Consider the following 25,858-nt stretch of genomic DNA (forward strand, 5'->3'; position numbering starts at 1 on the left):
GTTTTTGGTGACTGTTTTTACTATTTACTGTGTTAGGTTGACTTTGTTGACTACTTCTGGGGTTTTGGGTGGGAGTTGGGAGGACATTTTGTGTTAGGTGGGGGGTTTTTTGTAGGGCTACCTTATTGTTTTTGTGGCGTTGATGATACTTTCTGGTGTTGGTTTGTGGGTGTAGACCTTTTAAATGTGTTTGGTTGTGGTAAACAAAATGGTGAAGGGGGGGGGACACTTACTGTTTTAGTTTGACTGGTGTATGACTACTTTACTGGTTTTAGATGTGACTGTTTTTATGACTACTTTACTTGTGTTAGATTTGATTGTTTGTATGACTACTTACTGTTGTTAGGTGTGACTGTTGTATGACTAATTTACTGGGGTTAGTGTGACTGTTGTTATGACTACGTACGGGTGTTAGTGTGACTGTTGTATGACTACTTTACATGGTGTTAGAGTGTGACTGTTGTATGAATACCTTACTGGTGTTAGGTGTGACCTGTTGTATGACTAAACATTACTGGTGTTAGGTGTGACTGTGGTAGGGAACTACTTTACTGGGTGTTAGGTGTGACTGTTGTATGACTACTTTACTGGTGTTAGGTGTGACTGTTGTATGACTACTTTACTGGTGTTAGGTGTGACTGTTGTATGACTACTTTACTGGTGTTAGGTGTGACTGTTGTATGACTACTTTACTGGTGTTAGGTGTGACTGTTGTATGACTACTTTACTGGTGTTAGGTGTGACTGTTGTATGACTACTTTACTGGTGTTAGGTGTGACTGTTGTATGACTACTTTACTGGTGTTAGGTGTGACTGTTGTATGACTACTTTACTGGTGTTAGGTGTGACTGTTGTATGACTACTTTACTGGTGTTAGGTGTGACTGTTGTATGACTACTTTACTGGTGTTAGGTGTGACTGTTGTATGACTACTTTACTGGTGTTAGGTGTGACTGTTGTATGACTACTTTACTGGTGTTAGGTGTGACTGTTGTATGACTACTTTACTGGTGTTAGGTGTGACTGTTGTATGACTACTTTACTGGTGTTAGGTGTGACTGTTGTATGACTACTTTACTGGTGTTAGGTGTGACTGTTGTATGACTACTTTACTGGTGTTAGGTGTGACTGTTGTATGACTACTTTACTGGTGTTAGGTGTGACTGTTGTATGACTACTTTACTGGTGTTAGGTGTGACTGTTGTATGACTACTTTACTGGTGTTAGGTGTGACTGTTGTATGACTACTTTACTGGTGTTAGGTGTGACTGTTGTATGACTACTTTACTGGTGTTAGGTGTGACTGTTGTATGACTACTTTACTGGTGTTAGGTGTGACTGTTGTATGACTACTTTACTGGTGTTAGGTGTGACTGTTGTATGACTACTTTACTGGTGTTAGGTGTGACTGTTGTATGACTACTTTACTGGTGTTAGGTGTGACTGTTGTATGACTACTTTACTGGTGTTAGGTGTGACTGTTGTATGACTACTTTACTGGTGTTAGGTGTGACTGTTGTATGACTACTTTACTGGTGTTAGGTGTGACTGTTGTATGACTACTTTACTGGTGTTAGGTGTGACTGTTGTATGACTACTTTACTGGTGTTAGGTGTGACTGTTGTATGACTACTTTACTGGTGTTAGGTGTGACTGTTGTATGACTACTTTACTGGTGTTAGGTGTGACTGTTGTATGACTACTTTACTGGTGTTAGGTGTGACTGTTGTATGACTACTTTACTGGTGTTAGGTGTGACTGTTGTATGACTACTTTACTGGTGTTAGGTGTGACTGTTGTATGACTACTTTACTGGTGTTAGGTGTGACTGTTGTATGACTACTTTACATGTGTAAGGTGTGACTGTTGTATGACTACTTTACTGGTGTTAGGTGTGACTGTTGTATGACTACTTTACTGGTGTTAGGTGTGACTGTTGTATGACTACTTTACTGGTGTTAGGTGTGACTGTTGTATGACTACTTTACTGGTGTTAGGTGTGACTGTTGTATGACTACTTTACTGGTGTTAGGTGTGACTGTTGTATGACTACTTTACTGGTGTTAGGTGTGACTGTTGTATGACTACTTTACTGGTGTTAGGTGTGACTGTTGTATGACTACTTTACTGGTGTTAGGTGTGACTGTTGTATGACTACTTTACTGGTGTTAGGTGTGACTGTTGTATGACTACTTTACTGGTGTTAGGTGTGACTGTTGTATGACTACTTTACTGGTGTTAGGTGTGACTGTTGTATGACTACTTTACTGGTGTTAGGTGTGACTGTTGTATGACTACTTTACTGGTGTTAGGTGTGACTGTTGTATGACTACTTTACTGGTGTTAGGTGTGACTGTTGTATGACTACTTTACTGGTGTTAGGTGTGACTGTTGTATGACTACTTTACTGGTGTTAGGTGTGACTGTTGTATGACTACTTTACTGGTGTTAGGTGTGACTGTTGTATGACTACTTTACTGGTGTTAGGTGTGACTGTTGTATGACTACTTTACTGGTGTTAGGTGTGACTGTTGTATGACTACTTTACTGGTGTTAGGTGTGACTGTTGTATGACTACTTTACTGGTGTTAGGTGTGACTGTTGTATGACTACTTTACTGGTGTTAGGTGTGACTGTTGTATGACTACTTTACATGTGTAAGGTGTGACTGTTGTATGACTACTTTACTGGTGTTAGGTGTGACTGTTGTATGACTACTTTACTGGTGTTAGGTGTGACTGTTGTATGACTACTTTACTGGTGTTAGGTGTGACTGTTGTATGACTACTTTACTGGTGTTAGGTGTGACTGTTGTATGACTACTTTACTGGTGTTAGGTGTGACTGTTGTATGACTACTTTACTGGTGTTAGGTGTGACTGTTGTATGACTACTTTACTGGTGTTAGGTGTGACTGTTGTATGACTACTTTACTGGTGTTAGGTGTGACTGTTGTATGACTACTTTACTGGTGTTAGGTGTGACTGTTGTATGACTACTTTACTGGTGTTAGGTGTGACTGTTGTATGACTACTTTACTGGTGTTAGGTGTGACTGTTGTATGACTACTTTACATGTGTAAGGTGTGACTGTTGTATGACTACTTTACTGGTGTTAGGTGTGACTGTTGTATGACTACTTTACTGGTGTTAGGTGTGACTGTTGTATGACTACTTTACTGGTGTTAGGTGTGACTGTTGTATGACTACTTTACTGGTGTTAGGTGTGACTGTTGTATGACTACTTTACTGGTGTTAGGTGTGACTGTTGTATGACTACTTTACTGGTGTTAGGTGTGACTGTTGTATGACTACTTTACTGGTGTTAGGTGTGACTGTTGTATGACTACTTTACTGGTGTTAGGTGTGACTGTTGTATGACTACTTTACTGGTGTTAGGTGTGACTGTTGTATGACTACTTTACTGGTGTTAGGTGTGACTGTTGTATGACTACTTTACTGGTGTTAGGTGTGACTGTTGTATGACTACTTTACTGGTGTTAGGTGTGACTGTTGTATGACTACTTTACTGGTGTTAGGTGTGACTGTTGTATGACTACTTTACTGGTGTTAGGTGTGACTGTTGTATGACTACTTTACTGGTGTTAGGTGTGACTGTTGTATGACTACTTTACTGGTGTTAGGTGTGACTGTTGTATGACTACTTTACTGGTGTTAGGTGTGACTGTTGTATGACTACTTTACTGGTGTTAGGTGTGACTGTTGTATGACTACTTTACTGGTGTTAGGTGTGACTGTTGTATGACTACTTTACTGGTGTTAGGTGTGACTGTTGTATGACTACTTTACTGGTGTTAGGTGTGACTGTTGTATGACTACTTTACTGGTGTTAGGTGTGACTGTTGTATGACTACTTTACTGGTGTTAGGTGTGACTGTTGTATGACTACTTTACTGGTGTTAGGTGTGACTGTTGTATGACTACTTTACTGGTTTTAGGTGTGACTGTTGTATGACTACTTTACTGGTGTTAGGTGTGACTGTTGTATGACTACTTTACTGGTGTTAGGTGTGACTGTTGTATGACTACTTTACTGGTGTTAGGTGTGACTGTTGTATGACTACTTTACTGGTGTTAGGTGTGACTGTTGTATGACTACTTTACTGGTGTTAGGTGTGACTGTTGTATGACTACTTTACTGGTGTTAGGTGTGACTGTTGTATGACTACTTTACTGGTGTTAGGTGTGACTGTTGTATGACTACTTTACTGGTGTTAGGTGTGACTGTTGTATGACTACTTTACTGGTGTTAGGTGTGACTGTTGTATGACTACTTTACTGGTGTTAGGTGTGACTGTTGTATGACTACTTTACTGGTGTTAGGTGTGACTGTTGTATGACTACTTTACTGGTGTTAGGTGTGACTGTTGTATGACTACTTTACTGGTGTTAGGTGTGACTGTTGTATGACTACTTTACTGGTGTTAGGTGTGACTGTTGTATGACTACTTTACTGGTGTTAGGTGTGACTGTTGTATGACTACTTTACTGGTGTTAGGTGTGACTGTTGTATGACTACTTTGCTTGTTTTAGGTCTCGCTACTTTGTGTGCGGAAGGAGAAATCATGTGTGCTGATGGATCTTGCATTCCAGAATCAAAGGTCAATGACGGGGCCAACAATTGTCCGAATGGAAATCATTATGAAGGTATATTGTTCAGTTTTATAACTGTAAGAACAAATAACGGTTGTCATTATTTTAAAATTGTGGAACAGCGCTATAACCCCCATTACTGATTAATTGTTTACATGAAATGTTTATTATCATATATATCGTAATTAATTAACCTTGTACTTAGATACATTATTTCACACCGAAATATGAAAACAATCTGGTCACGCATACCATGTCTTATATCTATATTCGATCGTCCTTCCTATCCTTACAGAATCTATATTTCTGTTCCAGGTCCTTTCAATTTATTATATATGTATCGCAAAAGTTTATAATAGAGATTATCTGTATATTAAGAGTATCAATACTAACGATGATGGTTTGTGCTCTGAAGTTAGTCCTTTCCGATTCTCGTATGGGTTTCGACATCATCCTTCTACACAAATCTCAACAGCTGAAAAGTGAAAATGCCGCAAACCTTAATGGTACATGTAGCAGTTAGTACTTTATTCTATACGCTGTTATTAATCGTGTTATATCTTCAATGAACATTTCTTTTTCTCTCTTTATCTTCAGACATACGACTCGGAGATAACTGTACCCATTTTACAAACATCACTTGTGACCTTTTTATACCGAGTTCTCAATGTGAAGAGGAACAATGTCGATGCGTTACTGGTCACTATCCAAACGACCAGCTTACAGAATGTTTACCACGTAAGTTTTACACGTACATTTTATTTATTGGCTGTGTCATCTCGTGCATCATCATGTGTGTATACCCAAGCACCGAGGCCCTTGTCGTAGCCGATTTACTTGTACTTTACTTAGAGGGGTTCTTTGATGTTAAATGTTCTGTCCCGACCTTGGTGCCGTGGACTGTTAGAGGGAGGATACTTTGACATGTGGAAGTCTTACGTTAATTTGTAGATATGACAATCTATAACTTAGGATCATGCTCTCTTTGTATATTATATTGGTTTCCGACCTGATCTTAAACTATTATCGTATTGGTCATACCCAGAATATGTATATTCTAAACATACGGAACATTTAAAAGTTTAGTTTCGGTTATTGAGTTTTGTCACAGAAAGACACGGTTTGTAAACACAAACCAGTTGTCTAACACATTAACATTGCCCCAACGCGAAACAGCAATCAAAATGAGTCGTATGCTAAATGACAAAGAATGAAGGAGGAGTTAGTGCCCTTTCCACCATGTATGTGATGTTAACAGTATATTTGTATATCTACTTGTTTAGGTCGATTTGGGAGTCCATGCGTCACAGACACAGATTGCAGTGAAACCATCGACCTAAGCATCTGTGTGAATCAGACGATGTGCGACTGCGCTATCGGATACAAAAAAGATACAACTAAAAATAGATGTACAGAGAATTCCTCTTTTAAAAAGTGCACACATGACGTACAGTGTTTAGCCATTCCATACAGTTCGTGTGATATTAATGTGAACTCATGTAAATGCATTCCAGGTTATCAGCGTGATAGCGGCGCTGGGACGTGTGTACCGATAAACATGGATTCCAACAAAGCACCAAACGATGTTAATAGCAAAAGTATCAAATAAATCTTTAAATAATTCAGAAACCATTTTGATGCCATGTAAAAATAATTCAGAGTGTTCTCATATAATACCCGGAAGTGAGTGTAATTCATCAATATGCGCGTGTCCACTTGGCTACATTTTGGAATTAAACGAAACGAAATGCGTTAAATACATATCTAAAAACATCACGATAACTTTGAACTCGTCCACACACAATGTGAATCACACATGTAGTGACAACTGTACTAGTGCTGATAAGTCAATGTGTACTTCCGGTAAGATAGCCGATACTACCGGAATTGGATGCGTCGAGGTGCTCATAGGTAGTCACTGCCAATCATCGGATGAATGTGCCGTCGCCATCAACAACAGCTTATGTGATAATAACAACAAATGTGTTTGTAAAACCGGATTCGTGCCAAATTCAAACCAATCAAAATGTGCCTCGCAACAAATGCCCTGTGTTCATGACCACGACTGTTCGCATTTGATTCAAAATGGCGTCTGCACCAATGATTCAATTTGTGGTTGTAAAGCTGGATTTAAAATGGAGAACTATACTTGTAATCAGCTTGAGGTTTTTGATGCTTGTTCTGATGATTTGGAATGTCTTTCAGCCGTTGATGGAACGACATGTGAAAACGGATCTTGTGTTTGTAACATCAGTCGGAAGGTAGACTTAAGCACAGGACTCTGTGTATGGAAGACGATCGGAGACGGGTGTATTGGGGATCAGGATTGCTCGCTAGAATCAACGGGTAGTCATTGTTACAACGGTACTTGTGCTTGTAGAATGGGATTTAAGCCAAATGAAAGGCGAACTAGTTGTGTCCACTTTAAACTTGGTGATTCTTGTTTAGCCGACTCGGAATGTGAGGCTGGTGTAGATAATGCTTGGTGTGATTTGGATAATATATGTGCATGTGCATTAGGTTTTTACAGCCTTCCAAACATGTCTTCCTGTGTACGGCGGACTATTGGGGATGTCTGTACAGTGTTAGAGGATTGTACTAATGCTGTGATAGACAGTTTGTGTAACGATGTGAACCAGTGTGACTGTGTGGATGGGTTCCGTGACGCTGATAACGGCACCAGTTGTGTCCTTCTGGAATTGGGAGACGCTTGTAATGTAGACGAAGTCTGTAACTCTGCCATCAATAATAGTGAATGCAGTAACGAAGGGATCTGCAAGTGTAAATCTGGATATGAACACAATAAGAATAAGTCTTCGTGTTCGATGATAAAACTCGGCGATAGTTGTACACATCGAGACGGTTGCAGTGCATTGATTGACTATAGCACATGTAGTATGGAGTATATATGCACATGCTTACCTGGATATAGACCAAATGTTCAAAACGATAGATGCGATCAAATCAAACTTGGACATCCATGTGATACATCGACGGACTGTACGAGTACCATAGGCCACAGTTTGTGTGGAGACGACAAACTATGTGGATGCACCGCCGGGTACAAGCCCGATAACGCCAGTAGTGCTTGTATCAGATTGATTTTAGGTGATATTTGCATTTTTAATATAGAGTGTAATTCTGCAGTAAACGGTTCGGTTTGCACCGGTAACCACACATGTGAATGCGAAGTAGGTTACAAAGCGAGTTTAGACTACAATAGTTGTGTTCCTCTTGAAATAGGAGATGTTTGCGTTTCGAATGAGGCATGTAGTTCGGTGATAAGCTACAGTATATGTGGACATGACAACCGCTGTCAGTGTGACACGGGTTACAAAGTTCATGTAACAGTGGATAATATAGCTAACATAACCACGGACGTCTTGAACGAAGTTGTCGGTGATGAATGTATTCCTTTAGTGATTGGTGACAGTTGTTCAACGTCACACCAATGTAACAGGGTAATGGATCATAGCGTGTGTATTACCGAGAAGTGTGGGTGTAAGCCTGGGTACCGATTTAAAATCAACGGCGACGGATGTACAAATCTAAAGCTTGGTGACAAGTGCAGACGGGGACGAGAGTTCCACGACTGTGCCGACATATTGAATAGCCAGTGTGGGAGAGGGCCCCAGTGTATATGTGACTATGGCTACAGGGCGGCAGAGGACGGAACATTTTGCATCAGTAACATGTTGGGCGATGCCTGTAGTCAGCATATTGATTGCAGCGTCTTGATGCCAATGAGTTTCTGTGGAGAGAATAACTTCTGTCTTTGTGACAGGGAGAGTGGATACATCGCGATGGACAATAAAACGGACTGCAGACTCATCAGTCACGGAGATCCGTGCCGCGGAGACAGTGTCTGTCGTTTTGGACTCAACGCAAACAGTATATGTGGCAGCAATGGTACATGCGAATGTCGTACAGGTTACCACTTTGATGAAGGAGACAGAAGAAATTGCTTCCCCTCCACGATTGGAGATTCATGTGAAGAAGATATTGACTGTTCAACATTGATGAACGATTCTCTGTGTGGTCGTGCGTCTAGCCAGTGTGAGTGCATCATGGGATATATCCCTGCGCAGAACAACACCGGCTGTGTTCAAATAACCATAGGTGATCACTGTCTGGTGGACTTAGAGTGTAAAACATCTGTCAATTATACACGGTGCCTCAACAACACCTGCGCCTGTATCCAAACGTATAAACCCGACACTAACGGGTCTCTTTGTCTCATTAAAGCACTCTTTGATGAATGTGATAGTAGTTTTGACTGTGCTCAAATAAGTGATAGCGAATGTCGTAATGGAACCTGTCGATGCATCATTGGTTTCTACGAAGATGATGATAATTCCGTATGCACGAAACACACTTTAGACTCCTTATGCGAGAAGAACGAAGACTGCAGAACATTTATCAACGACAGCTCTTGTTACAATGGCACATGCGCGTGCAACGTTGGCTTCTTTGTTGACAACAATAAAACAACATGCACGAAGCGTAAAGTCGGAGATACTTGTGACGTGGAATTAGACTGTCAATCAGCTGTAGTCAATAGTAACTGTTCCTATGGATCATGCGAGTGCTTTCCAGGCTACCTTCGTAACCATGGAAACGATACTTGTACGAAAAGACGAATATCAGACGCATGTGCAATGAATTCGGACTGTCACAATGCAATTGCCCGCAGTATATGCATGCTAGGAAAATGTTCCTGTCAGCGAGGATATATGAGCTCGGACACTGGAACGTCATGCTTAAAACGTACGTATGTGACAGTTCATGTATCAAGGATATTTCAGATGGAAACTTACTCTTAAGATAATAAAAATATAATCATAACAATCGATAGATGCATTTTCAAATTGGTAGTAGTGTGTGTGTGTGTTTTCTCTCTTATAAACGGCAATAGCAAAATAACATTGACGATTAAATGAAAACTAATCTTTTTCTGAAGATAATTAGTACCGTATTTGCTTCAGGTTATATCCCTCCATTGTGTCTTATATAATGTATTCCTCTATTATTTATGGTGACCTTGTGCAATTTCATTTTGTATTTTTTACATGACAGGAAAAATTGGAGACGTCTGTGAGTTTACAGAGGACTGCTTCATTGCCGTAACGAATAGTTTCTGTGACAACGACACCAGAACCTGTGTCTGTGATCCTGGGCTCAAATCAGAACTCAATAACTCCATTTGTGAACCAAGGGTCATTGGTGACTTTTGTTCAGAGGATCCCGACTGTTCCTCCGCTGTGAATAACAGTCACTGTGTAGCCGGGTTCTGTGAATGCGAGACGGGGTATAAAGTCTTAAATGATGGCCGCATATGCGAGAAAAACAGAATATTTGATAAATGTAATATCGACGATGATTGCACTATTACCGTTACCGACAGCGAATGCTTCAATAGCTCGTTTTGTACTTGTCTTCTTGGCTTTCCAGGAAATGCAAAACAATACCAGGTGCATTTTAAGAAAAATTGGAGATGAGACGTGTGAAAAGGATACTGACTGTTCATCGGCCATTGATAATAGCTTGTGTAAAGATGGCGTCTGCACTTGTATGTCAGGGTATTTTACGAATAGTGATGGGTCGGAGTGTGATTTGAGGAAAATTTATGATGAAACCTGTCGAGATGACTCCGATTGTAATGATGCCATTGCAAATAGTGAATGTTTAAATGGAACGTGTTTGTGTTTACCCGGATATTACGTCACATCCGGAAATAGTACTTGTTTGAAACGACGAGTCATGGATGAATGTAAGACACCAATAGATTGTACTGCCGCTGTACCTTTTACCAGCTGTCGTCAGGGTGTCTGTCAGTGTCATTTCGGTTACTATGGAAACAACAACGGAACTTCCTGTAAGCTAAGTGAGTACATAGTATATGAGTTGTTAACACTTTACCACCACATAAATTGTATTGATTTATTGTTTGTGCCCTCCAAATGTAAAGGTAAACTCTTTTCAAAGGCGTTTTGACGAGTTGCTCCAATGATATTTTAATAAACAAAATATATATTACTTCCAGGAGTTATTGGTGATTCATGTGAGGACAACCAAGACTGCTATTTTGCTGTATACGACTCGATCTGTCAATCAAACCACTGTGCATGCTCACAGGAGTTCGATTCCTTTGAACGCGGGGAATACTGTGTACTGCGTAAGTTTGTTATCAGAAATAAACTGTTAAACTTCTAACTTGATAAAATGATGAGTGTAAAATAAACTGTTAGATTTCTATCGTGAGGAAATGATGAGTGTAGAGATAAACTGTTAAACTTCTAACTTGATAAAATGATAAGTATAGAAATAAAAGACTGTAAACAAACCAAAGGATCAATTTGAAATAAGAAAAAAAAAATCTTTGATGGTCATTCATATGAATTCACATTCCGATTTGAACAATCCTTTATTTACAATTATTAAATAGATATGCGTCCTTTTCCTTTTACAGCTGAAAACATTAGGCAATGTGACGGAGTGTTTGTTGTCGTAGAGACGATGTGACCAGAATGTTAATATTTATTTATATAACTGCTCATCAAATCATACATTCAATAATGTATAAATCATTTCGCTGATATTATTAGCGTTACCATTTTTCGTTCTAGGACCATTGCTGTTGAGGGATGTTTGCTATTTTCCATCCCAGTGTCGCCACATTGACAACAGAAGTGTCTGTATTAACAACAAGTGTATTTGTGAGACGGGTTTCTTCGTATCTGATCAACAAGACACCTGTCTACCAGGTAACTAGACAGTGTTAATTAGTTTTCTGATTGAGTATATCACATCACGTACAGTTTTATATAAATGACATCACTAATTGTTTTGTGTGTGTGTTTTGAGCAATGGCTTAACCGTAATGACAAAGCTACAAAATAATTCTGTGAAACACCATGAGTTTGTGAAATATTATTACTAATACGAATGATTTTGTTGAATGAATGAAACGAAGTACATGTATGAGACAGGATAAAGACGAACCTGAAAAGACAGTTTCAAGGACAGGTTTGCCTATCATTTCATAAGAGTTATCCCCCGTGTCCCAAATAACGAAAATTATATTTGAATTACGCGTATATAATCATGTGTGGAGGAGTTTTGTCGGAACAGTTCTTGGTTAGTGTTTCTGAACCGTTGACATTATATTAGTATGAATACATGTTGCGGGGATGTTGTTTTCAATACTGTGAAAGATACATTTACCTTTCAGGACTCGCAGAACTAAATATTTTACTACATACGTTAATACCAGTTACTCCATCGCTTCATTCGCTCAGTTGAAACTCAAATTATTTGAAATTTATATCAAATGAAAGGTTGAAGTTTTCGCTACCTGATCAATGATGTTATTGTGTAGGTTTGATGGCAAATAAGAGCACACAGGTATTCAATTAAGGATTGAATAATGTTATGTTGAGGTGTAAGGGGGTATAAACCTCAATAGGTCTTTAGACAAATTGATCATGGCCTATTGAGGTTTATACCCCCATACACATCAACATAACTTTATTCAATCCTTATATTTATTTTTTTTTAATATTTTGTACAATATTTTGTCTTTGATAAATAGGGACTTGTGCAAGTCTACCACAGAACTTACCGAAATGTACGTCATCACTCTTCGTCTACATATGGTTAATACTTTTAGGATTTATTTCGTGAACAAACTTAATAGCGAATTAAAACAAATATCAGTTTTAAAGGAATTTATTTCATATAAATATGATCACTTTTGAAAAGGAATTAAAAAAATATAGTCCAAGCTCGACAAATGTATTCCTACGCCGGACTTGATAAAGTTCATTGAAAAATGACTCGAGTTAACTGTGGTAGGTTCATTGAGTCTGAATTGAGTGGAAATATAAATATAAGACAGTGACCCTGACATTTACAGTGCACTGGGGAACCCCACCCAAGGAATTTTACACCTGGCATAGTACGTCATTTTTTTAATAGAAGAGATTGTTTTAATTTCCAAATCTCAAGCCCCTATTCTTTTTTCTAGTATATAGAAAGTATTTATTTCATATATTATTTGCCCACGAAAACAGCTACAAACCTAGGAAACGGATTTTCTTCAGGATTTAGTTCAGGGGGAAACACCCCCATGCAACATGTTTATCCTACAGGTACATGATATATCCTAGATGTACGTGTTATATCCTACAGGTACATGTTATATCCTACAGGTACATGTTATATCCTACAGGTACATGTTATATCCTACAGGTACATGTTATATCCTACAGGTACAAGTTATATCTTACAGGTAGATGTTATATATTACAGGTACATGTTATATCCTAGATGTACATGTTATATCCTACAGGTACATGTTATATCCTACAGGTACACGTTATATCCTACGGGTACATGTTATATCTTACAGGTAGATGTTATATCTTAGATGTACATGTTATATCCTACAGGTACATCTTATATATCTTACAGGTAGATGTTATATCCTACAGGTACATGTTATATCCTACAGGTACATGCTATATCCTAGATGTACGTGCTATATCATACAGGTACATGTTATATCTTACAGGTAGATGTTACCTGTGTATATCCTACAGGTACATGTTATATCCCACAGGTACATGTTATATCCTACAGGTACATGTTATATCCTGCAGGTACATGTACATGTCATATCCTACAGGTACATGTTATATCCTACAGGTACATGTCATATCCTACAGGTACATGTTATATCCTACAGGTACATGTTATATCCTACAGGTACATGTCATATCCTACAGGTACATGTTATATCTTACAGGTACATGTCATATCCTACAGGTACATGTTATATCCTACAGGTACATGTTATATCCTACAGGTACATATTATATCCTTCAGGTACATGTTATATCCTACGGGTACATGTTATATCTTACAGGTACACGTTATATCTTACAGGTACACGTTATATCCTACAGGTACATGTTATATCCTACAGGTACATGTTGTATCCTACAGGTACATGTTATATCCTACAGGTACACATTATATCCTACAGGTACATGTTATATCCTAGATGTACATGATATATCCTACAGGTACATGTTATATCTTAAAGGTAGATGTTATATCCTACAGGTACATGTTATATCTTACAGGTACATGTTATATCCTACAGGTACATGTACATGTCATATCCTACAGGTACATGTTATATCCTACAGGTACATGTCATATCCTACAGGTACATGTTATATCCTACAGGTACATGTTATATCCTACAGGTACATGTCATATCCTACAGGTACATGTTATATCTTACAGGTACATGTCATATCCTACAGGTACATGTTATATCCTACAGGTACATGTTATATCTTACAGGTACATGTCATATCCTACAGGTACATGTTATATCCTACAGGTACATGTTATATCCTACAGGTACATGTTATATCCTTCAGGTACATGTTATATCCTACGGGTACATGTTATATCTTACAGGTACACGTTATATCTTACAGGTACATGTTGTATCCTACAGGTACATGTTATATCCTACAGGTACACATTATATCCTACAGGTACATGTTATATCCTAGATGTACATGATATATCCTACAGATACATGTTATATCCTACATGTACATGTTATATCCAAGATGTACATCTTATATCCTACAGGTACATGTTATATCCTACAGGTACACATTATATCCTACAGGTACATGTTATATCCTAGATGTACATGATATATCCTACAGGTACATGTTATATCTTACAGGTACATGTCATATCCTACAGGTACATGTTATATCCTACAGGTACATGTTATATCCTACAGGTACATGTTATATCCTTCAGGTACATGTTATATCCTACGGGTACATGTTATATCTTACAGGTACACGTTATATGTTACAGGTACACGTTATATCCTACAGGTACATGTTATATCCTACAGGTACATGTTATATCTTAAAGGTAGATGTTGTATCCTACAGGTACATGTTATATCTTACAGGTACATGTTATATCCTACAGGTACATGTACATGTCATATCCTACAGGTACATGTTATATCCTACAGGTACATGTCATATCCTACAGGTACATGTTATATCCTACAGGTACATGTTATATCCTACAGGTACATGTCATATCCTACAGGTACATGTTATATCTTACAGGTACATGTCATATCCTACAGGTACATGTTATATCCTACAGGTACATGTTATATCTTACAGGTATATGTCATATCCTACAGGTACATGTTATATCCTACAGGTACATGTTATATCCTACAGGTACATGTTATATCCTTCAGGTACATGTTATATCCTACGGGTACATGTTATATCTTACAGGTACACGTTATATCTTACAGGTACACGTTATATCCTACAGGTACATGTTATATCCTACAGGTACATGTTGTATCCTACAGGTACATGTTATATCCTACAGGTACACATTATATCCTACAGGTACATGTCATATCCTACAGGTACATGTTATATCTTACAGGTACATGTCATATCCTACAGGTACATGTTATATCCTACAGGTACATGTACATGTCATATCCTACAGGTACATGTTATATCCTACAGGTACATGTCATATCCTACAGGTACATGTTATATCCTACAGGTACATGTTATATCCTACAGGTACATGTCATATCCTACAGGTACATGTTATATCTTACAGGTACATGTCATATCCTACAGGTACATGTTATATCCTACAGGTACATGTTATATCCTACAGGTACATGTTATATCCTTCAGGTACATGTTATATCCTACGGGTACATGTTATATCTTACAGGTACACGTTATATGTTACAGGTACATGTTGTATCCTACAGGTACATGTTATATCCTACAGGTACACATTATATCCTACAGGTACATGTTATATCCTAGATGTACATGATATATCCTACAGGTACATGTTATATCTTAAAGGTACAATGTAGATGTTATATCCTACAGGTACATGTTATATCTTACAGGTACATGTTATATCCTACAGGTACATGTTATATCCTACAGGTACATGTTATATCCTACAGGTTCATGTTATATCTTACAGGTACATGTTATATCTTACAGGTACATGTTATATCTTACAGGTACATGTTATATCCTACAGGTACATGGTATATCCTACAGGTACACGTTATATCCTACAGGTACATGTTATAACTTACAGGTACATGTTATATCCTACATGTACATGTTATATCCTACAGATACATGTTATATCCTACAGGTACATGTTATATCCTACAGGTACAGTGTACACGTTATATCGTACAGGTACATGTTATATCGTACAGGTACACGTTATATCCTACAGGTACATGTTATATATTACAGGTACATGTTATATCCTACAGGTACATGTTATATCCTACAGGTACATGTTATATCCTACAGGTACATGTTATATCCTACAGGTACATGTTATATCCTACAGGTACATGTTATATCCCACAGGTACATGTTATATGTTACAGGTACATGTTATATCCTACAGGTACATGTTATATCCTACAGGTACGTGTTATATCCTACAGGTACACGTTATATCCTACAGGTACATGTTATATCTTACAGGTACATGTTATATCTTACAGATACATGTTATATCCTACAGGTACATGTTATATCCTACAGATACATGTTATATCTTACAGGTACATGTTATATCTTACAGGTACATGTTATATCCTACAAGTACACTTTATGTCTTACAGGTACATGTTATATCCTACAGGTACTTGTTATATCCTACAGATACATGTTATATGTTACAGGTACATGTTATATCCTACAGGTACACGTTATATCCTACAGGTACTTGTTATATCCTAGATGTACATGTTATATCCTACAGGTACATGTTATATCCTAGATGTACATGTTATATCCTACAGGTACATGTTATATCCTACAGGTACTTGTTATATCCTAGATGTACATGTTATATCCTACAGGTACATGTTATATCCTAGATGTACATGTTATATCCTACAGATACATGTTATATCCTACAGGTACATGTTATATCCTACAGGTACATGTTATATGTTACAGGTACTTGTTATATCCTACAGATACATGTTATATGTTACAGGTACTTGTTATATCCTACAGATACATGTTATATGTTACAGGTACATGTTATATCCTACAGGTACATGTTATATCCTACAGGTACATGTCATATCATACAGGTACATGTTATATCCTACAGGTACATGTTATATCCTAGATGTACATGTTATATACTACAGATACATGTTATATCCTACAGGTACTTGTTATATCCTACAGATACATGTTATATGTTACAGGTACATGTTATATCTTACAGGTACATGTTATATCCTACAGGTACATGTTATATCTTACAGGTACATGTTATATCCTACAGGTACACATTATATCCTACAGGTACATGTTATATCCTAGATGTACATGTTATATCCTAGATGTACATGTTATATCCTAGATGTACATGTTATATCCTACAGGTACATGTTATATCCTACAGGTACATGTTATATCCTACAGATACATGTTATATCCTACAGGTACTTGTTATATCCTACAGATACATGTTATATGTTACAGGTACATGTTATATCCTACAGGTACATGTTATATCCTAGATGTACATGTTATATCCTAGATGTACATGTTATATCCTAGATGTACATGTTATATCCTAGATGTACGTGTTATATCCTACAGGTACATGTTATATCCTACAGGTACATGTTATATCCTACAGATACATGTTATATCCTACAGGTACTTGTTATATCCTACAGATACATGTTATATGTTACAGGTACATGTTATATCCTACAGGTACATGGTATACCCTAAATGTACATGTTATATCCTAGATGAACATGTTATATCCCACAGATACATATTATATCCTACAGGTACTTGTTATATCCTACAGATACATGTTATATCCTACATGTACATGTTATATCCAAGATGTACATGTTATATCCTACAGGTACATGTTATATCCTAGATGTACATGTAATATCCAAGATGTACATGTTATATCCCACAGATACATATTATATCCTACAGGTACTTGTTATATCCTACAGATACATGTTATATCCTACATGTACATGTTATATCCAAGATGTACATCTTATATCCTACAGGTACATGTTATATCCTACAGGTACTTGTTATATCCTACAGGCACATGTTATATCCTACAGTTACATGTTATATCCTACAGGTACATGTTATATCCTACAGGTACATGTTATATCCTACAGGTACATGTTATATCATACAGGTACATGTTATATCCTACAGGTACATGTTATATCCTAGATGTACATGTTATATCCTACAGGTACATGTTATATCCTAGATGTACATGTGATATCGTACAGGTACATGTTATATTCTACAGGTACACGTTATATCCTACAGGTACATGTTATATCCTACAGGTACATGTTATATCCTAGATGTACATGTAATATCTTACAGGTACTTGTTATATCCTACAGGTACATGTCATATCCTACAGGTACATGTTATATCTTACAGATACATGTTATATCCTACAGGTACATGGTATACCCTACAATTACATGTTATATCCTACAGGTACAAGTTATATCTTACAGGTAGATGTTATATATTACAGGTACATGTTATATCCTAGATGTACATGTTATATCCTTCAGGTACATGTTATATCCTACAGGTACATGTTATATCCTACAGGTACAAGTTATATCCTACAGGTACATGTTATATCCTACAGGTACATGTTATATCATACAGGTACATGTTATATCCTACAGGTACACGTTATATCCTACAGGTACATGTTATATCATACAGGTACATGTTATATCCTACAGGTACACGTTATATTCTACAGGTACATGTTATATCCTACAGGTACATGTTATATCCTAGATGTACATGTAATATCTTACAGCTACTTGTTATATCCTACATGTACATGTCATATCCTACAGGTACATGTTATATCCTACGGGTACATGTTATATCCTACAGGTACATGTTATATCCTAGATATACATGTTATATCCTACAGGTACATGTTATATCCTAGATATACATGTTATATCCTACAGGTACATGTTATATCCTACAGGTACATATTATATCTTACAGGTACACGTTATATGACATGTTATATCCTACAGGTACCTGAAGGATATAACATGTACATCTAGGATATAACATGTACCTGTAATATATAACATCTACCTGTAAGATATAACTTGTACCTGTAGGATATAACATGTAATTGTAGGGTATACCATGTACCTGTAGGATATAACATGTATCTGTAGGATATAACATGTACCTGTAGGATATAACATGTACCTGTAGGATATAACATGTACCTGTAGGATATAACATGTGCCTGTAGGATATAACATGTACCTGTAGGATATAACACGTACATCTATGATATAACATGTACATGTAGGATATAACATGTACCTGTATGATATAACATGTACCTGTAGGATATAACATGTACCTGTAAGATATAACATGTACCTGTAGGATATGACATGTACCTGTAGGATATAACAAGTACCTGTAAGATATTACATGTACATCTAGGATATAACATGTACCTGTAGGATATAACATGTACATATATGATATAACATGTACCTGTAGGATATAACATGTACCTGTAGGATATAACATGTACCTGTAGGATATAACATGTACCTGTAGGATATAACGTGTACCTGTAGAATATAACATGTACCTGTACGATATCACATGTACATCTATGATATAACATGTACCTGTAGGATATAACATGTACATCTAGGATATAACATGTACCTGTAGGATATAACATGTACCTGTAGGATATAACATGTACCTGTATGATATAACATGTACCTGTAGGATATAACATGTACCTGTAGGATATAACATGTACCTGTAGGATATAACATGTAACTGTAGGATATAACATGTGCCTGTAGGATATAACATGTACATCTAGGATATAACATGTACCTGTAAGATATAACATGTACATCTAGGATATAACATGTACCTGTAGGATATAACATCTACCTGTAAGATATTACTTGTACCTGTAGGATATAACATGTAATTGTAGGGTATACCATGTACCTGTAGGATATAACATGTATCTGTAGGATATAACATGTACCTGTAGGATATAACATGTACCTGTAGGATATAACGTGTACCTGTACGATATAACATGTACATCTAGGATATAACATGTACCTGTAGGATAGAACACGTACCTGTAGGATATAACATGTACGTGTAGGATATAACATGTACATCTTGGATATAACATGTACATGTAGGATATAACATGTACCTGTATGATATAACATGTACCTGTAGGATATAACATGTACCTTTTAAATATAACATGTACCTGTATGATATAACATGTACCTGTAGGATATAACATGTACCTGTAGGATATAACACGTACCTGTAGGATATAACATGTACCTGTAGGATATAACATGTATATCTAGGATATAACATGTACCTGTAAGATATTACATGTACATCTAGGATATAACATGTACCTGTAGGATATAACATGTACCTGTAGGATATAACATGTACCTGTAGGATATAACGTGTACCTGTACGATATAACATGTACATCTAGGATATAACATGTACCTGTAGGATAGAACACGTACCTGTAGGATATAACATGTACGTGTAGGATATAACATGTACATCTTGGATATAACATGTACATCTAGGATATAACGTGTACCTGTAGGATATGACATGTACCTGTAAGATATAACATGTACCATGTTATATCCTAGATGTACATGTTATATCCTACATGTACATGTTATATCCTACAGATACATGTTATATCCTACAGGTACATGGTATACCCTACAATTACATGTTATATCCTACAGGTACAAGTTATATCTTACAGGTAGATGTTATATATTACAGGTACATGTTATATCCTAGATGTACATGTTATATCCTTCAGGTACATGTTATATCCTACAGGTACATGTTATATCCTAGATGTACATGTTATATCTTACAGGTACATGTTATATCCTAGATGTACATGTTATATCTTACAGGTACATGTTATATCCTACAGGTACATGTTATATCCTACAGGTACATGTTATATCCTACAGGTACACGTTATATCCTACAGGTACATGTTATATCCTAGATGTACATGTTATATCCTACAGGTACATGTTATATCCTACAGGTACATGTTATATCCTACAGGTACAAGTTATATCCTACAGGTACATGTTATATCCTACAGGTACATGTTATATATTACAGGTACATGTTATATCCTAGATGTACATGTTATATCCTACAGGTACATGTTATATCCTACAGATACATGTTATATCATACAGGTACATGTTATATCGTACAGGTAGATGTTATATATTACAGGTACATGTTATATCCTACAGGTACATGTAATATCCTACAGGTACATGTTATATCTTACAGGTACATGTTATATCTTAGATGTACATGTTATATCTTAGATGTACATATATGCTTCAAAACAAAACCGACCGCAATAACAAGTTCTAACGTCCCAATTACAAGTGAACTTACCTATACATGTACATCTTTAGTCTATTTCAATCGAAATCGGCAATTTTTATGACATGCGGGTTGTACTCCTGGTGATTAATGCCCATTGTATTACATGTAAATGTCCGGTGAGTTGTTTCTGAGGGTGTTTTCTGCGGGTTATATGTTTCTTAGCGTGAGTTATTTCTGCGGATGAGCCGTTTCTAAGAGTGAGTCGTTTCTAAGGGTGAGTCGTTTCTAAGGGTGAGTCGTTTCTGAGGGTGAGTGGTGTCTGTGGGTGAGTGGTTTTGAAGGTGAATCGTTTCTGAGAGTGAGTTGTTTCTAAGGTTGAGTAATTTCTAAGGGTGAGTAATTTCTAAGAGTGAGTATATTCTGAGGTTGAGTGGTTTCTGTGGAAACACCTAGACAAAGTCACGTTACACATTATGTATAAATGAAAACGAATGACAATGGATCAAGGCACACGACTGATTGAGGGACATAATGAGAAAATGACGAAACAGGCCACCATCTGGTAGAGATGTCTAGGGGGTATTGTTACGCTAAGAGTATGGCTTTGTGTGTCATTTCTAAGTCGTCGTTCCGTACACCATAACCTGAAGTGATACAGATAAGTATTATTACATAATGTACGTGGTATAGTGTCACAAACAGATACATATTGTAACACCTGTGTACGTGAGGGTTGTGAAGCACCATTTATATTTACAATACACATGTGTGACAGAGCGTAAATGTACATTACAATGTAGAAAGACTATGGTTGTGTGATATGTAATCATAACTCTAACTTAAAATCATAAAGCGAGGAAAACAGTTTAAACGAAATGAATGGAAATTGGAATGTGGTCAAGAGCTGGTGTCGTCTCCTCCATCGACGACACCCATCACGTACGTGTAGGTCAACAACGGATATGGGACATGGCTGCATCTGACGTCATATCGCACAATAGAACGAACATAAAACTTGTCTTTGGGTTCATCAACCGACTATCTCCCGAATTCCGAGTTGTATGTTGGTTTTGTAACACCCAACATCGATTTAATCGAATATATAGTTTTTGTATCTGTTTTGGTATCGATCTTTTTATGATCGTTATGAAGTAGTGATTATCAGGACGATATTTAGAGAGAGGCGATAGTAAATTCAGCACGATGAAGGAAAGTATGGAGCTAAACTCTTGCCCTGGACTCGGGTACATAACGCGTGTATTTATTGTTCCTTTATGAACATTTATTAGATATTCATGCTCCCTATGCAGGTATTCAAATAAAATAAAAACATCTCTAATGTCTTTATCAAAGTCTGCTTCTACTGCTTCTGGGACATACTGATATATATTCACAAGGCACTGTTAATTTTTAATTTGATATATTTTTTTCTCCCAGCCATGTCTCTCCAGACACCCTAGTCCTATAATATAAGACTTCAAAGGTTCATATCGTAATTTTTACGTTTATTATCGGATATTTACATTTTCCATGCATGTATCTTCAGACACCCATGGTTATACCAACTCTGTCTTTCCGGATACTCATGGTCAGACCAGCTATGTCTCTCAAGATACCAGTGGTTAGACCAGATATGTCTCTCAAGATACCAGTGGTTAGACCAGCTATGTCTCTCAAGATACCAGTGGTTAGACCAGCTATGTCTCTCAAGACACCCGGGGTTAGACCAGCTATGTCTCTCAAGACACTCGTTGTTAAACTAACTGTCTCAGTCTCCATAACCTGTTGTTAGAACATTATCTAGATTTTCTGTTCCATGTATGTCTATTCGAAACACCCATGGTTATACCAACTTCCCCGGATACTCTTAGTTAGACCAGCGATGTCTCTCAAGACACCCGTCAGTAGACCAGCGATGTCTCTCCGGATACTCATGCTTAGACCAGCGATGTCTCTCCCGACACCCGTCAGTAGACCAGCGATGTCTCTCCGGATACTCTTAGTTAGACCAGCGATGTCTCTCCAGACACCCGTCAGTAGACCAGCTATGTGTCCCCGGATACTCATGGTTAGACCAGCTGTGTCTCTCCAGACACCCGTCAGTAGACCAGCTATGTCTCTCCAGACAACCGTCAGTAGACCAGCGATGTCTCTCCGGATAATCATGCTTAGACCAGCTATATCTCTCCGGATACTCTTAGTTAGACCAGCTGTGTCTCTCCAGACACCCGTCAGTGGACCAGCTATGTCTCTCCAGACACCCGTCAGTAGACCAGCTATGTCTCTCCGGATACTCATGCTTAGACCAGCTATGTCTCTCCGGATACTCTTAGTTAGACCAGCTGTGTCTCTCCAGACACCCGTCAGTAGACCAGCGATGTCTCTCCCGACACCCGTCAGTAGACCAGCGATGTCTCTCCGGATACTCTTAGTTAGACCAGCGATGTCTCTCCAGACACCCGTCAGTAGACCAGCTATGTCTTTCCGGATACTCTTAGTTAGACCAGCTGTGTCTCTCCAGACACCCGTCAGTAGACCAGCGATGTCTCTCCCGACACCCGTCAGTAGACCAGCGATGTCTCTCCGGATACTCTTAGTTAGACCAGCTATGTCTCTCCAGACACCCGTCAGTAGACCAGCTATGTGTCCCCGGATTCTCATGGTTAGACCAGTTGTGTCTCTCCAGACACCCGGGGTTGGACCAGCTATGCCTTTCAGACATCCATGCATGGTAGACAAGCTATGTGTTTCTGGACACCCATAGTTAGACCGTTATCTAGATATTGTAACAATGCTGACTACTGTCTTGCCATGTTGTGATATTTTATTGAGATGGAAAATTCAAGTCGTACTTCAGTTATTATGATATCAGAGGACAACAATCTATATGACATAGAGATCCGAGATCCAGGTTGATAATGGCAACGGTTTTATGGATGACATAATGCTCTGATTGGCGGATATTCTATATACATTTTATTAATAACAGGACGTGCTCGATACTTGTTAAAATGCCTAGTGATTTAATAATAGAATCTATCATGGGTCTGTTCCGTGGACAGGGATATCTCAACCCAAGTGTAAGAGTTTGGCCAGTCAGCACAAGGCTTGCCGAGTGCTGACCAGCCAAACTCTTACACGTCGACAATTCAATCACGTCACGTCAACATTTCCTTGCATTGGTGTAACCTCAATATTAGATACATTAGAGGGTAAACAGGGTAAGAGAAAACAATCATTCACACCCATGGAAGTGAGACAGGGGAATCTCAACCCTCGGGGCAAGACAATTAAGCTGCCAAACACTCGGTAAGCCTCGTGTTTAGGAACTTAAGAATCTCCCTCTCGGGTTGAGATTCCCCTGGCTCACCCCCAAGGAGGTGAAAGATTCTATTATTCTTTGTTTGAAGACGTGCCCGGATGTGACCAAGATATGGCGGGTGTTGTCGATGTGAGCGGATGTGACCGAGATATGGCGGGTGTTGTCGATGTAAGCGGATTTGACCGAGATATGGCGGGTGTTGTCGATGTGAGCGGATGTGACCGAGATATGGCGGGTGTTGTCGATGTGAGCGGATGTGACCGAGATATGGCGGATGCTGTCGATGTAGCAGAAGACGCTTCCCATGCGGAACACCTGACCTGATTCTCTCTGTAAAATATGTTTTGTTCTGGTGTGTTTTCCATTGTTTATCGATTTATAGTTAGAATTAAGTTCTCGTGTGTCAGTTTTCCCTGCTGTATTTTTTCGGTACAAAGCTGGTGTGGGGGTTAGACGACCACCTACACATATGTGTTGTAGCAGTTTCCTTTATTTGCCTTAGTGTACTTTAATTAGACTCAAACAATAACAGTATTCATTACAGATCCGCCCTTTATATGCCCTTTTATTTGTAACGCAGTGCTTTTGTTAATTAGACATTGTAACTTATTTCTGTAGATACATTTTTGATTAATATTGTTTCAGGCGATACGTGCGACAATGGACGGTAATAATGGCTATTTTTCCATATAAAGATATACGAAATGTACATGATATTATCCTAGGTAGAAAACACATATAACAAAAACAATCTCCTAACATGTCATAATAGAAAGGAGACCTCACACAGGCATCTGTTCTAAAGGATGTATCATAGAAACGACCTTTCCTTTGTTTGATATGCTGTGAGCAAGCAGGTTGTTAACCAACCTTTCTTAAGGTCTGAATCTGATCAGTGCTGTTCATAATCAAGTATGCTGCACTACATTGAACTATAATTCGAAAACTCGCCTTTTAGCTGTCTTTGTGGGTAAATAGTGTATAGTATTAATGTTTAAGATCAAGAGCGTCCCGATTGATTTTTAATAATTATAGAATTTTAATCGAAGCATGACAGCACCCGAACACAATTTTTCACGTGATTATTTTAGGTGAATACATGCAGCCTCGTCGTAACGCCATTGTATGACTTTTCATGTTTCGTGTTGTTTTCCGCCATACCGACAATCGCCAGGACACCACTGTACTAAGTAAAATGATATATAAGAGACAAACTCATTAACCGGTCATTGGTATTCATTTAATCATGGCTTTAGATGACCACGTGCCTTTCTTATCAGATGTCAAATCATAGATATATATGATAAGGTT

General features: G+C 37.8%; 2 protein-coding genes across 2 annotated transcripts in view; both read left to right on the forward strand.

Annotated features, from left to right (window-relative positions):
* Nucleotides 1-5,905: 5,905 nt before the first annotated feature.
* On the forward strand, nucleotides 5,906-10,141 carry LOC117320070 (multiple epidermal growth factor-like domains protein 6). Its single transcript, XM_033874759.1, has 2 exons — nucleotides 5,906-9,379; nucleotides 9,689-10,141. Exons 1-2 carry the CDS (start codon nucleotides 6,196-6,198, stop codon nucleotides 10,108-10,110), a joined length of 3,606 nt encoding a protein of 1,201 aa, XP_033730650.1. The 5' UTR covers nucleotides 5,906-6,195; the 3' UTR covers nucleotides 10,111-10,141.
* Nucleotides 10,037-25,858, forward strand: part of LOC117320081 — a 78,839-nt gene continuing 63,017 nt past the window's right edge. The window contains exons 1-3 of the mRNA XM_033874769.1: nucleotides 10,037-10,496; nucleotides 10,656-10,787; nucleotides 11,239-11,376. Coding sequence (XP_033730660.1) covers nucleotides 10,067-10,496; nucleotides 10,656-10,787; nucleotides 11,239-11,376 — 700 coding nt within the window. The 5' untranslated portion in view covers nucleotides 10,037-10,066. The remainder of the gene's footprint in view (nucleotides 10,497-10,655; nucleotides 10,788-11,238; nucleotides 11,377-25,858) is intronic.

Source organism: Pecten maximus, chromosome 2 (assembly GCF_902652985.1).
Source record: "Pecten maximus chromosome 2, xPecMax1.1, whole genome shotgun sequence".
NCBI lineage: Eukaryota > Metazoa > Mollusca > Bivalvia > Pectinida > Pectinidae > Pecten > Pecten maximus.

Coding starts and splice junctions, on each gene's coding strand:
- LOC117320070 (XM_033874759.1), top strand. CDS start 6,196: ATGTTAATAGCAAAAGTATCAAATAAATCTTTAAATAATTCAGAAACC. Junction 9,380..9,688: donor TGGAACGTCATGCTTAAAAC/GTACGTATGTGA, acceptor TTTACATGACAG/GAAAAATTGGAGACGTCTGT.